General features: G+C 34.8%; 1 protein-coding gene and 1 pseudogene across 5 annotated transcripts in view; one reads left to right on the top strand and one right to left on the bottom strand.

Annotated features, from left to right (window-relative positions):
* Window positions 1-16,017, bottom strand: part of Heatr5a (HEAT repeat containing 5A) — a 125,356-nt gene that overhangs the window by 35,836 nt on the left and 73,503 nt on the right. For 3 of the 5 annotated variants that reach the window (XM_077799595.1, XM_077799598.1, XM_077799594.1), the window contains exons 19-23: window positions 14,274-14,433; window positions 10,425-10,614; window positions 9,340-9,509; window positions 5,851-5,877; window positions 3,458-3,596 (exon numbers count right to left, since the gene is read on the bottom strand). In XM_077799595.1, the coding sequence (XP_077655721.1) occupies window positions 3,458-3,596; window positions 5,851-5,877; window positions 9,340-9,509; window positions 10,425-10,614; window positions 14,274-14,433 (686 nt within the window). The remainder of the gene's footprint in view (window positions 1-3,457; window positions 3,597-5,850; window positions 5,878-9,339; window positions 9,510-10,424; window positions 10,615-14,273; window positions 14,434-16,017) is intronic. The other 2 variants (XM_077799597.1, XM_077799596.1) reach the window with 1 other exon arrangement.
* On the top strand, window positions 10,753-11,231 carry LOC113200544 (ubiquitin-ribosomal protein eL40 fusion protein pseudogene; annotated as a pseudogene).

The raw sequence follows: 16,017 nt of genomic DNA on the forward strand, positions 1-16,017 counted from the left end.
TTACATGCTAAAGATCATGTTAGCCTGTTTTTTTCAAAAATTTTTTAGTTGTTGATAGACCTTTATTTTATTTATTTATATGCGGTGCTGAGAATCGAACCCAGTGCCTCACACAAGTCAGGCAAGTGGGCTACCAGTACTGAGCTACAGTCCCAGCCCTATGCTAGACTGTTTTAAAAGTGGAATTAGATTTTAAAATCAGAAGGAGATGATAGGAATATTTCAGATTAGGAGTCTAAAAGTATGTCTAATAGCTGGACCTGTTGGTGCACATCTATAATCCCAGCCATTGGAGAGGTTGAAGTAAGAGGACCAAATGTTTGAGGCCAGCTCCAGCAATTTAGAGAGATCCTGTCTCAAAATAAAACATAAAAAAAGGGGCCAGAATGTAGCTTGGTGGTAGAACATCCCTGGGTTCAATCCTCAGTAATACACACACATACACACACAAAAGATTTAACAGCTAATGTTATCACATGAGTAATGACTGGATCCTAGATTTGGTTGGGGGGAAAAGGATAGGTAGGAGCCACAAAGGACATTTTTTGTGATAATGGGAGAAATCTGAAGACTATAAGTCTATGATGCTATTAAATCAATGTTTTCTTATGTATATAAATGGGGTTTGGTTATGTGAAAGAAATGTCCTTGGGAAATGCAAATTAAAGTATTTAGAATTGAATTGTCAGGTCTGCAGACTGCTTTGAAATGAATTGGGAAAAAAATATGTGTGTTGGGCTGGGGTTGTGGCTCAGTGGTAGAGTGCTTGCCTAGCATGTGTGAGGCACTGGGTTTAATCCTAAGCACCACATTAAAACAAAACAAAACAAAAATAAAGTTATTTAAAAACCTTTGTGTTTATAGACAGAGAACTAAAATAAGTATTATTAAAAAATAAGTGTTACTGGGCTGGGGATGTGGCTCAAGCGGTAGCGCGCTCGCCTGGCATGCGTGCGGCCCGGGTTCGATCCTCAGCACCACATACCAACAAAGATGTTGTGTCCGCCGAAAACTAAAAATAAATATTAAAAAATTCTCTCTCTCTCTCTCTCTCTCTCTCTCCTCTCTCTCTTTAAAAAAAAAATAAGTGTTACAAAAAAGTAATGAATCTATGTGTTCACTATATGGTTCTTTCAACTTTTCTATGGGTCTGAAAAATTAAAATATTTTTAAAAAGATTAACACAATTAATTATTTACTATAATTTTAATCAGATAGCTAATTTAACATTTCTAGGAACATGTACTACTAGCATGTTTATATGATTAGAGCCTAAAACAACAGAAAATACAAATTGAATGTCCCATTGGGAAAAACATCTGACACTATTAGATTAAAATTCTCTGGTTAAAGCTAACAACCATGAATATAGTTTGAATAGTTTTCTTTTTTTTATTGGTTATTCAAAACATTACAAAACTCTTAACATATCATATTTCATACATTCGATTCAAGTGGGTTATGAACTCCCATTTTTACCCCAAATACAGATTGCAGAATCACATCGGTTACACATCCACATTTTTACATAATGCCATATTAGTAACTGTTGTATTCTGCTACCTTTCCTATCCTCTACTATCCCCCCTCCCCAGAATAGTTTTCAAATGAATTCTGCAACCCTATTTGATGAATAATGTTATCAGTTCAGTCATGCTGACTAATTCAAGTGATCACAAAAGTTTTAATATGATAATAAAACTGCAATTTAAAGAATAGACAAACTATTGAGGGGCTGAGGCTGTAGCTCAGTGGTAGAGCGCTTGCTTTGCCCATGTGAGGCACTAGGTTCGATCCTCAGCGCCACAAAAAAATAAAGATACTGTGTCCATCTACAACAAAAAAATATTAAAAAAAAATAAAGAATAGACTATTGAAAGTTGAGCTGGGGTTGTGGCTCAGCGGTAGAGCACTAGCCTGGCGAGTGCAAGGCCCTGGGTTTGATTCTCAGCCCCACATAAAAATAAATAAGTAGAAATAAAGGCATTTTGTACAACTAAAAGAAATGAATATTTTTTAAAAAAACAGATTATTGAAAGTAAAATACATTATGGAGCTGAAAGCTTTAAGATATTGGATAGCTTTGTGAAGGCTTTGTGACTTTCTAAAAGTATGACAGTATTTTGGAAACTATGCATATGTATATGTGAGACATTATTACTATTTTTGCAGGCTAATAGTTTCTTTGAATTTACATGCAAGTTAGAACATTTTTTTTTCTTTCTTTTGGTACTGGAGATTAAACCTAGGGGCATTTAACCACTGAACCACATCCCCATTTCCCACCTCCTCTCCTTTTTAAAATTTTGAGTTAAGGTCTCACTAAGTTGCTCAGGGTCTTGTTAAGTTGCAGGGCTGGCTTTGAACTTATGATCCTCCTGCCTCAGCCTCCCAAACTGCTGGATTATGGGTGTGAACTACTGTACTCAGTGTTAAGAAATCTTTTGGGTTGGGTGTGGTAGCACACATGCCTGTAATTCCACAGCTGGGAAGGCTGAGGCAGGAATATCACAAGTTCAAAGCCAGCCTCAACAAAAGCAAGGTGCTAAGCAACTTGGTGAGACCCTGTCTCTAAATAAAATACAAAATAGGGTCAGGGATGTGGCTCAGTGGTTGAGTGCCCCTGAATTCAATCACTGATTACCCCTCCACCACTCCTCCTCCTCTTGCCACAAAAAAAAAAAAAAAAGGCAACCCCCCCCCCCCAAACCAAAACCTAAATAAAAAAGGTCTGGTGATGTGGTTCGGTGGTTAAGTGCCCCTGGGTACAATCCCTGATACAAAAAAAAGTCTTTTTAAATTTAGCTCCAAGATGTAGAAGGGGCATAAAAACACTTTTAACTTTTAGCAGACTCACCTAAAATGTTTTATTAAAATGAGATTTTGGCAAAGGGAATTATGTATGATAAATTACTTAAAGGCTAAATTCAATTAGTTGACTGATATGAAAAAACTTGCTGTAAACCAATGACTTGCAAACTTTACTACTAACACAGGGATTATAAAAACTTTTGACTATAAAAATACAGATTGCTGGGCTTTATTCCCAGATTTATGGTTCAGGAGGTCAGGGATATTTCCAATAAGTTCTCAGGTGAGGTGAATGTTGCTGGTTAAGGGGCTTCGGTCTGAGAACCATTGCTCTAAATCAAGGGATGAAATAATAATTATTAGTGATTCTTTCTTTTTATTTTTATTTAGTTGTAGATGGACACAATACCTTTATTTTATTTATTTATTTTTATGTGGTGCTGAGGATCAAACCCATGCCTCACATGTGCCAAGCAAGCACTCAACCACGGAGCCATAACCCCAGACCTAGTCATTCTTTCTTGCAGTAGGTTTAAAACATACTATGTAGTAATTTAAATTTTTGTTAAAAACACTCAGGTATATAATGAAAATTTAAGGTTAAAACAATAATTTAAGCTAGACATATGTTGATAAAAAGAATTACCTGGGGTCAACTTTTCTCTGCTATCCTTAGCAAACATAACAGCATGTTCTGAAACTTCAGATGCTTCTCTCTGTACAAGCTGACGTAAACAAGCCAGGACTGCTCTTCTCAATAACAAGTAGGGACTACAAAGATTCACCTGAAAAATATCATTTGGGGAATGAAAGAGCTACAGTTCTTTGTGGCATTCAGTAAATCCAACAGATATTCATTCATTGGATTTCTTTCTGATCACAATTTATTAAATACACAGTTCTTAAAACTACTTTAAGTATATATTTATGATCATGAAACTTAGAAAAACCTTAAGGAATAATGCACACACTAGATTATGCACTATTCATAAGTAAATTCAAGCAAAAGCCTCTTAACTAGTGTTAGAAGACAAGTTAATTTATTTGAATAAGAATAGTTTTGAGAGATTAAAGAAACAATTTAAAGGATTTATACAAGTATAACTCTATCATAATGAGTTATGATTCTCTAAGAAATGTATAAAAATTTAGCAATATAGCATATTGGTTAAATTGGAAGGTCTAAAGTAAAACTGTTTCAGTTTGAGTACTAGATCCACAACATTTTTAGCTGGATGATCTGGGGCAAGTTATTTAACCTCTCTGTACCTTACTTTCCTTATATATAACTCTCCCATCTCATAAGGATGTTGTGAAATTAACACAAAGTAACATGCAAAGTGCTTACCATAGAACCTGACAAATGTAATGCTCAATAAATATTAGTTATTATTAATGTAGTTTCTAACAAGTTATTTTGTAGTTATTTTATTTAGAAGACATATAGAGTAAGTAAATGCATTCTCAAATAAAGGCAGAAATTTTACTTAGAAAACATTCACCAAAAATACAGAACAGCAAATTATATGTATATATACATAAATGTACATATATATGCATACTTATATGTAGATATACATATATAAATATATTTTAGAGCTACAATGTAATAAATAGGTTGTATTTACTTATGGCAAATGATAAACTTAGTGATATAACTTAAATAATCAATTACAAGTCAGAGGTTTCTGGATGCAAATTCCCATGATTTCACAAGTGAAATAAAATCTAGATATTTAAATTTATTTTGTTCTAACTCAGAAAGTAAAGATAAGCTTGGTGTGATCTATTGCATTTTTTTGTTGTTTTGTTTTGTACTGGGGATTGAACCTAGGGTCTTGCACATGCTAAGATACATTCCACCATTTGAACTACACACCTAGGCCAGTATGTATCTTACAGTGATTTTCAAAGCAAATTTTGAGAAATAATGGCATAATTCTGACAGTGCTCTTATGGTGACTTGGCATATGCAAACAAACAAACAAACAAAAAAACAGAACTGAAGTAGAAGTTTTGTAAACAGCAGAGGCTAAATTCTGAAAGAGTGGGAGTGAGAGAAGGAGAGAGAGAGGTGGAGGGAGGGAGGGAGAGGGGGAGAGAGTGGATGAGGAAGGAAGGGAGGGTTGAGAAAAGTCGCAGCAGCTACTTTTCAATGTATAAGAAGAAATCTCATGCAAAGGGAGTGTAATATTAAATTTTCTCATAAGCCAGAAACCAGAAAAAGTTAAAATATCATGAATGAAACATGTGGGTGAGAACTTTTTAGTAAATGTTCTATTTTACCCCTAAGCCATATCACAAATTCAAAAATGGAGAGAGCAATGTCATTCACAAAAGTCTCAAGGTAATATCATTCCAGTCAAGTTTACGAACTTCTGTTGTTTAAAACGAGTATAGAAGATAACAAAGAAGTTAAAATATAAAAAGATCAAGTTTATTCATGCCCAAGATTACTGCTATATTTAACAACGACAAAACACACTCTGCAAGACAATTATAAATGAATCTACTAGTTATTTTAATTGAAGTTTTACAAGCATATAATACAAGGCAGGTGCAGCATTTATTCAGGCTGGTCAACAGTCTTCTAAAAAAGCATGCTTAGAAGCACTCTGTTTGGTAGAAAAAAGATTGAAGACTGTCACACAAAGCAAAATGGGAGGCTTAATATTTCCATGTCATTCTCCAGCATTTAAATTGGAAGAAGAATAGAGTAGGTTAAGGCAAACAAAGCAGGCAAAACACAGAAATTAAATAAAACTGTAACTACAATTCCTTTCTGATGAATATATTAAATCAAAAAGATGCAAAATTCAGTATAAGATGTGGGTGCATCAGCTGGAGAAGGTTAGGAAGGATTTGCTTACATTGGTATTAAATAAACACCATGTAACATGCTATGCATACAGGACTATGCATCAATGATTAGCTTAAGCACAGGGATGCAGAGGAAAACAAGAACATCTACAATCAAAAACACCACAAACAGCACTGCAAACCTCAAAAAAAGTTAGGAATCAAGGGTCAGGGACCTACCAACACAGAATTATCCAACAAGATCTCCTGTACAAAAACAAATGACAGACCAGTCATGACAAAACCAAAAGATAAACACTAGGATGAGTTGACAACAGTCAGCTAAGCATTAAAATATAAATGTTGATACAGTGATTGTTTAAATTGGCTTAGCTTCAATTTAAAAATGTGGCACAAATACTTTAATTTCTAAGATAATATAAAATATGAATTAAGATCGTGAAAAGAGTCAATAAAAATTCTGGATGTAAAGATATAAAATACACAATAATTTTAAGTTGTATATTTGAGAAATCAGGTTTTATTTTGGAATCCAATTAAGCCTCAGTATTAAAACCAGATTAAGTAGACATGTCTGTGAGAGGAGTGATCTCGACTACATTCACATGAGCAGGTGTCCAGCAACAGACAAAGTTAATGGTTTACTTCATCATAAGTTAATTATAGATAGTTTTTACTCTTGGAAGCCAAGTTTTAAAACAGAGTACTCGAATTGCTGGTGTAGCTAAGGCCAAGTTGAGAATGCAAGTTAAACAGCATGCAGTTAGAAGAAAACCTTTACAGGATTCTTGCCTAATGATAAATGCAATTTCCTTACTCGAGAGAACACTTTAACATATAATAAATACAACCTAATTTAGAATTACTAACCAAAATATCAAGACACAAAATTAATTGCACTGTAGTGATAGTAATTTTTGAATATCTTTTTGAATAGATTTTTTAAAGCAGTTTGAAGATTCACAGCAACACTGAATGAAAAGTAGAGTTCCCATACACACCTTATCCACTTTGAATATGATTTCTATGTAAGCAACAATAACACTTTACAGCTTTAATACTGTGAATAACACGAATTAGATTATTAACAGCTTTACTGCAGATTTTCTCAAATGCTCAAGGCATTAAAAAAAACTCACAGCATAACAGTCTCTATTAACTTTTTTTTGGTCTGGGAAATGGAAAAAACTACTGTGTTTGATTGGATCTTATTCATCATGAATTAATGAAAATCTTACTCTTCATTTCTCAATAAGCATTAATCAATAAGTGAATTCTTGCTCAAATAAAGGAGAAAATTTAAAAGGTCATTACTGAATATTTTCTACTATACTTCAATAACCAAAAAAAGAGAGTATCACTATATTTAGATGGAAAGTAAACATAAAATCAATTTGCAAAGGAGTAAAAATTTTCTTAATTTTTTTTTTTTTTTGGTGGTGTTGGGGATTGAATCCAAGGCCTCATCTCATGCATGCTAGGCAAATGCTATACCACTAAGCTAAACCCCCATCCCCTAATAGAAACACTTTCAATAATAATTTTGATTCCTCAAATATGAAAAGTAATATTCCAAGAGTAAAGTCATAAGTGTTAAAAGTAAAAATCATTTTTTTGTAAATGCTATTTTTCCTAATACACAATTGACTCAGATCTAAGAAATGCAGGAACAGAAGTTTCTGTCAAAAAAAGTCAGGTCTTCTTTTTTAAGTGTAGTATACAAAATATATCAATAATTAATACAATATACATTTAAGATATATGTCAAGACAGAAAAAAAAAAACAATTAATAGTATGAAGTGCTAATTAAATGCCCAGACCTGTGCCTTTAAATGGAGCATCTTGCATAATCCACAAGTTTAACAGATTAAGAATTTAGGAGGTTATGGGACTTCCCTACAGCCACAAAGTTAGGAGGTGACAGAGACATGATCTAGCCATAAAATATACAGCAAAGACAATTTTAAATAATAAAACAATGATTGGATGAGGAGTCCAGATAAAGAGAGCCTAGACTTAGAATTTTTTTTTGGCCTTGTGGATTAAACCCAGTGTCTGCCTACCACTGTGCTACATCTTCAGCCCTTTTATTTTGAGATAGGGTTCACCAAGTTTCTCAGGCTTGCCTTAAACTTGTGATCTTCTTGCCTCAGCCTCCTGAGCAGCTGGGATTATGGCAGGTGGCACTGTACCCAGTTTAAGACTGGATTTAATGATACAAACATCATCTACAAATGTAGAAACCAGGTACAATGGTGCATGTGTATGATCCCAGCTAACTTGGGAAGATGAGGTACAAGGTTCACAAGTTCAGGGTCAGTCTCAGTAACTCAGTGAGACCCTATCTTTTTTTTCCTTTTCTTTCTTTCTTTTTTTTTTTTTTTTTAAAGAAAACAAAAACTTTAGAAGCTTTATTCTAAAGGTGGGATTGATGGAATCAGATTTTCTTCTTTCTTTCTTTCTTTTTTTTTTTTTTTTGTGGTGCTGGGGATTGAACCCAGGGCCTTTTGCACGTGAGGCAAGCACTCTACCAAGTGAACTATATCTCCAGTTCCTCAGTGAGACCCTATCTTTAAAAAAAAAAAAAAAAATAGCTGGGAGCAGTGATGCACTACCAATAATCCCAGAAATTTAGGGGGCTTGAAGCAGGAGAATTGCAATTTGAAAGCCAGCCTTAGCAATTTAGCAAGACTCTATCTCAAAATAAAATAAAATAAAATAAAATGTACTGGGGATGTGGCTCGGTGGCTAATTGCTCTGGGTTTAATATTAAATATATCAATAATTAATACAATATACATTTAAGACATAAGTCAAGACAGAAAAAAAAAACAATAAATAGTATGGAGTGCTATTGGTATTTTTTGGGTACCAAAAAGTAAAAAAAGATAAAAAATAAAAGACTGTCTGTAGTAATGCTTCTCAACTGCCATACTACTTATGGGAGTATGCTGTAATATCACACAGGCAGAAAAAGTTGAAAAGCCAGGGTGTCAAGTTATAAAGTGAAATGCAACTCAATTTTTGAGGCAAGCCCAGATAGAAATTGTTATGCTCAAGAAAAACCTTAACACCAATGATGCTTATTAATCACCTCATCAGAACTTCTAGTCCATTGCTTCATCTTTCTAAATGTTAGATACATTATTAGAACCCAGATTCTGACACACATATTGAGAAAAAGTATTATTTCTCCATCTGAGATGAAAAGAACTTTTATGCAATAATTTAGAATAGAGGACAAAGAAAAAAAGAGAAATCACATAAATATTTGCATGTACTAAAGCATTTATATATTACCTGAAACATTATAAGCACCCACTATGTATTGTTTACTGATTAATGAAGAGAGACAGGGTCTCACTGAGTTGCCTAGTGCCTCACTTTTGTTTAGGCTGGTTTTGAATTTGCGATCCCCTGTCTCAGCCTCCCCAGCCACTGGGATTACAGGTGTGTGCCACCACGCCCAGCAAATATTCCAAATCTTAAGTTCAATATTAATGGGAGAAAAAAAATCTGTCTCATGTGCATTCACTTAAGAGGTAAATGTGTGAGAGCTGTCTCCCTCATAAAAAAAAAAAGACTGAAATAAAATAGTTATATATATAACATCTAATTCTGAACATAGTATGAAGAATAATCAAACTGGAATAAATCCAAGTTTCAAACAAAAGAAACTAAGGGCTCATTTATGATTTTATACTCACACAGAGGCAGCTAACCAGGCTAGACAAGTTGACATGCCGAGGAGCAAACATGTGAAGCTGCTGAAGGCAAGAGATGGCCTGAGCTTGAACTAGGCAGTCTGGGTTATCCTGCATCACTGCACAACCCAGCAAACAAGAAGTCCTTAAGGCAGAAACTGAGGTACTGTTACCTAAAATAAAAAACCGGAGGCTTTTAATAATTGACCTATAAAATCACTACTCTTTAAATATATTACTAGGTTTTAAAATTTATTTCCAGTTTTATCTTTATGGATCTATGAAGTAAAATTTCTACTGCAAAAGTGAGGACAGGGACTGATGGCATAACTTAGTGCTATAGCACATGGCACACAAAAATTCCTGGGTACACAACACCTGTGCACACATACACATACACCCAAAGCAGGGACAACCTAGGTAACAAACTTTTAGATTACCTTGGTTATTCTTTTTCCTCCCCATTTTAACTTATTCTTTCTGTTTATTACAACACACATCACTAGACAATGAAAAATCTTAGAAGAGATTTCACCAAATTTTCATGAAAAGTAGAATTAGAAATTATCAAAAGGGCTGGGGCTGTGGCTCAGTAGTAGAGCGCTTGCCTAGCATATGTGAGGGACTGGGTTCAATCCTTAGCACCATATAAAAAAACGAAACAAATAAAGGCATGCTGTCCATCTACAACTATAGGAAAAAAAAACATAAAAAAAGAATTACCAATAAACAGAAATTATAGTAGTTACGAGTTACCTTCATATATTATAATCACATACTATTCATTTGAACAGACTGGCATATTTGAGATTTTTTAATTTAGTCATTTATTTTTTAAATAGGTCAGTGCTCCTTAAACTATTCTATGTCTGTCATTTTAATTATTAAGGAATATATCTTACCTTTCTAATTATGGTACTCCTTGTCTTTTCCAGGTAAGAGAAATCAGGCTGAATGACATTTATACATTCATTTAACAAAAACATACTGAGCAACCACCATGTGCCAAATATAGACTGAGAAAGTAATCAATAGTTTTTATGTGTATATTTTTAATGTAAAACATTACAAAAGCCACCCATCCATACCTTGTAGCTCTGGACCTAATGTGGTAATAAGAGCATTCAAACAGCGACCAAGACTCTGGTGAACTTCAGCATGAGTGGGAGGCACATTTAACAACAACATTATAATGAGAGAAAGGGTAGGCTCCACATGCACATAAAAGAGTGGGCCAGCAGAGTCAATTACCAATGATAGAGAATGCAGTGCCCAGGTCTGTGAAGACAGAGAACAACAATTAAAAATGTGATAGTAGCATTAAGAAACATATAAAACATTAAACTGTTCTTTGTTGAAGCAAGGGTTTAAGTAATGGCAAAGTAAGTGTATGCTACAAATAATTTGGAAAGAGAAATGGAGAACCTTAAGAGTTTAAGCTTCTTCTCTTCAACAAGGCTCTCGAGTGGCAGACACAGAGATGCAGACTTTTGTGAAGACCATCTTTTGCATCACTGCACAAAACCAGCAAACAATAAGTCCTGACGGGCAAGGCCATCACCCTCAAGGTCGAGCCCAATGACACCACTGAGAATGTCAAAGCCAAAATTCAAGACAAGGAGGGCACCCCACTGACCAGCAGCGCCTGATATTTGTGGGCAAACAGCTGGAGGATTTGGCTGCACTCTCTCAGATTACAACATAAAGAGTCCTCCCTGCACTTGGTGCTTCACCTTCCAGGTGGCATCACTGAGCCCTCCCTATGCCAGCTGACTGAGAAGTACAACTGTGACAAGATGATCTGTCACAAGTGTTATGCCCACCTGCCCCCCTGTGCTATCAGCTGCTGCAAGAAGTGTGGCCACACCAATAATCTCTGCCCAAAAAGAAGGTGAAATAAAGCCCCTCACTGGCTCCTTTCCCCAAAGGGTGGCCTCCTGCCCAAGCCCTATATATGGCCTTGGGACCTCAATAAAATTTTCCTTACATTGACTGAAGCAGTAAAAAAAAAAAAAAAAAAGGGAGAGAGAGAGAGAGAGAGAGAGAGAGAGAGAGAGCGAGCGCGAGAGAGAGAGCGCGCGCGAGAGAGCGCTTAAGAAAATTTTTGGCTTGGTACAGTGGCACACCTGTAATTACAGCCACTTGGGAGGCTGAGGCATAGGATTGCTAATTTGAGGCTAATCCCAGCAATTTAGCAAGACCCTATCTCAAAATAAAAAATAAAAAGAACTGGGGTAAAGTACCCCTGGGTTCAACCCCTACTACTGCCCACCCCCCAAAACAAAAAGAAAAAGAGAATTTTTCTCTTTAAATACCCAATATAAAACCAACTCAGAGACAATCACCAAATGTAGATATAGCTCAGTGCTAAGAATTTCAAGATAAATGTTTGGTACTTTAGCTAACAGCTTGAATCAAATACAGTTTTTTGAAAATTTCATTTTTTAAACCTATATAAAGAACAAAAATTCAAATTTTAAAAAGGATTCAGCAAAATCTACAACTTATATGCAACAATATGGACATATCTCTTGAACAAAACATGGAATGAAGAAAGCCAGACATAGAGAGTACCTACCTACTGTATAGTTGCACTTATGTAAATTACAAAAGAAAGAAAATTGATTTATGCTGTTGCAAATAAGGACAGTGGTTATCCTTGATGGGGCAGATAGTTAACTAGAAGATAGCATGATAAGATGGTGTGGGGTACTGATAATGTCTTTTGATCCAGATGCACATTACACTGATAACCAATGAAACTGAATGCTAAGTAAAATAGGTTCATTATAGTATTTTCTTTTTAAAAAAATATTTATTTAGTTGTAGATGAACATACAGTATCTTTATTTTGATGTGGTGCTGAGGATCGAACCCAGTGCCTCACACGTACGAGGCAAGCACTTTACCACTGAGCTACAGCCCCAGCCCCAATTATAATATTTTCAACTTTTGTGACTGTTTGAATGTTCCACAATAAGAAGCTAATAAAAAGTTCCAACCCCTTAAGGAAATGAAAAAAAATTTTCTCTCTCATCAATGGATATGTAAGAAAGCTTAAAATACTTTAGTACAACAATGAGTTCTTATCAGTTAGGTGATGATAATAGCAATCAAGAAAACTCAGGGCTTTTTTGTCTGTTTGTTTTTCAAGCTGGGGATTCAACTGAGGGCCTTGTGCAGTGCATGCTAAGCATAAACTCTATCACTAAGTTACAACCCCCAGCTCCAAGATGACTTAGGTTTGATTACACTGGAAACTATGGAAAGAAGCATTTAAATTAATCAACAAAAAGGTATTCAACATAAACCTAGACTCCTTGAAAGGGAAGAATACAACAGAAAGAAAAGGTACTGTATTTAAAGATGGTTGAAAAATGGAAAACTTTTTGAGTCAATTCAATCAAGTATTCAACAATGTTGAGGAGACTATTAAAAATATGGTAATTCAAAAAAAGAAAGCTATGGATTAGAGATGTTCAAGTTTAATGAGATAGTGGTTAAAATGGTTCTTAAAACACTAAAAAATTTAAAATATCAGATAAGAAAGGGAGGGAGAATGACAAAAGGAAAAAATGTAAATGCAGATATGAGAATAACATCTGGGTAGATCATCTGTAAGAGAAGACAGTAAGTACATCGGTGTAAGAACAGACAGAGTTTCTGGGTCAGTGGATAAGACTAGAATAAGAAGTTGATTAAGAAGCAATAAGCAGGGCTGGGGTTGTGGCTCAGCGGTAGAGTGCTCACCTAGCACGTGCAAGGCCCTGGGTTCGATCCTCAGCACCACATAAAAATAAATAAATAAAATAAAGGTATTGTGTCTAACTACAATTAAAAAAAAATAAAATATTTTAAAAAATGCAATAAGCAGTTTGTCCACCTTTTCATTTGGGAAGCAGCAAAATGAAAGTTTCTAGAAAAATAAATTGGTTTCATATTTAGAGAGGGTTAGAAAGAAAAGAATCTAAAAATATATAAAAAAACTCATTTGGAGGTTACTATACTAAGGAAGAGATAAGGAAAGCAAAAGAACATGAACAATAAAAATCATTAAAATATCAGGAGAATGATTTTACTGACTGAAATGGGTAAGATATGTACAAAAATATGGTTTAGTGGTTAAAAATTGGATTTTGATTCCATGATTGGTGTTCGTGACCTGATTCCACAGCTCATTGGCTTTTCAGTTATGAGCAAGTAACTAAGCTTCTGTAAGCTTCAGTTTTATTTTGCTGTAAGGAACTATACACCCTAAATTACAGTGAAGATTAAATATGCTAATATATTTAGAGGAGTATAATGATATTTTATGATAGAAGAGCTATGTTTTTCAATAAAAGATATTGAACGTGACTTCAGACACTCTAGTTGAAAGAATATAGATAGATTTGAATTTTAAAAATCCATTTAAGGGGCTGGGGATGTGGCTCAAACGGTAGCGCGCTCGCCTCGCATGCGTGCGGCCCGGGTTCGATCCTCAGCACCACATACCAACAAAGATGTTGTGTCCGCCGAGAACTAAAAAATAAATATTAAAATTCTCTCTCTCTCACTCTCTCTTAAAAAAAAAAAAAAAAAAAAAGAAAGAATTAAAAAAAAAAAAAAAAATCCATTTAACAGAGATGGACATCATTACCCTAAGGTGCATGTATGACTACACATATGGTATGATGCTACAACATGTACAACCAGAGGAATGAAAAGTGTGCTGCAATTGTGTACAATGAATCAAAATGCATTCTGCTGTCATATATACCTAATTAAAAGAAATAAATTCATTTAAAAAAATCCAGTTAACAAAGTTAATCAAAGTTAACACTTGCCTTAACATTAATGGGGGAAATATTATTCACAAATTATCAGTGGTCATTAAAAACAATCAACATCATCTACAAATCATGTATTTCAAGAAAGGCATTGTGTGAGGTACTCACCTGCACATCAGGAGAAGTGCTGTCCTGAGACAAAGTGTAAAGGATCCCAATGCAAGAATTTAAGTGCTGAGAAGAACTTATTCCTCCTAAATACCTATTTAGGGATCCCAAAGCCAACGAGTGTCCAGTCCTTGTAACCACATCCCTTGCTGACTTCAATCTGTAATTATGGGAATAAAAATAAATAACAAGCATTGAAAAAACAAAATCAAGCCTAACATATGTACTCTGTCATTTAGACAACCTTTTTAAATTTTTATTTATTTATTTTTAAAGACAGAACCGTGAGGGAGGCACTGTGGTGCATGTTTATAATTCCAGTATAATTCCAGCTCATTAGGCTGAGACAGAAGAACACAAATTCAAAGCCAGCCTCAGCAACTTAGCAAGGCCCTAAGCAACTTAGCAAGACCCTTTCTCAAAATAAAAAATAAAAAGGGCTGGGAATGTGGCTCAGTGGTTAAATATCCCTGGGTCCTGATACCAAATAAATAAATAAATAGACAGATAGATAAAAAAGACAGTCCTGGGCATAGAACTCATGTATATATACATGACAGAGTACACAGAATATATTTTGACATATTATATACACATGGAGTATAACTTATTCTAATTAGGATCCCATTCTTATGGTTATATATGATGTGGAGTTTCACTGGTTATATATTCACATAGGAACATAGGTAAGTTATGTGTGATAGATTCTACAACTCTCAGCTAATTTAAGTACTTTACACTTAGTTCATTTTTGTTTTAAATTTTATTATGAGAGGGGGTTTTGCTAAATACTGAGGCTAGCCTCAAACTTGTGATCCCTGACTCACGTCTCCTGAGCAGCTGAGATTATAGGTGTATACCACTGTGCCATGAGATTTAATTTTTCTTTATAATCTTCTCAACAATTCTGAGGTTAGCATCAGCCTGGCCTACATTAATAGTCTTAGAGGAAGCTTTTTTTTTTTGGTACCGGGGATTAAACTCAGGGGCACTCAACCACTGAGCCACATCCCCCAGCCCTATTTTGTATTTTATTTAGAGACAGAGTCTCACTGAGTTGCTTAGCGCCTCGCTTTGGCTGAGGCTGGCTTTGAACTCGTGATCCTCCTGCCTCAGGCTCCAGGACCACTGTGTATGGTGCCTATATTAATATTCTTAAATAGAAAAGACAGTATTAATAACCTGCTATTTGAAATAGAGGAAAACTGGCTGAGAGGATTAAGCAATCTACCCAAAATGATAGAACTACAGAAATCAAAGTACAGTTTATGTTTTTTTTTTTTAATCTGCAGTCTATAGTTTTTCCTTCTCCTATAGATTGGTGCTACTACCTATCATCTATATTTTACATAATAAAACTCCATTAAGTATCTAACTGTCCTAGAGTTTATTCCCTTGATGGTCACTTCATATTCTAGATAGTGATCTTTCTCTTACTACTTAAGACTAAAGCTGAAATAGTAATATTTTTGTGTTTCAAGATTAGCAGGCCAAGGGCTGGGGATATGGCTCAAATTGTAGTGCGCTCACCTGGCATGTGTGAGGCACTGGGTTTGATCCTCAGCACCACATAAAAATAAAATAAAAATATTATGTCTACCTAAAGCTAAAAAATAAATATTAAAAAAAAGACCAGCAGGCCATGAGAGTTCTTTGGTTAAAAAGTTTTTTTTTGTTTCTTTTATACATACATGACAAGAGTATATATAGAGACTGCATTTTGACATATATACATGGAGTATAA

The sequence above is a fragment of the Urocitellus parryii genome, chromosome 6 (assembly GCF_045843805.1).
Source record: "Urocitellus parryii isolate mUroPar1 chromosome 6, mUroPar1.hap1, whole genome shotgun sequence".
NCBI classification, from domain to species: domain Eukaryota; kingdom Metazoa; phylum Chordata; class Mammalia; order Rodentia; family Sciuridae; genus Urocitellus; species Urocitellus parryii.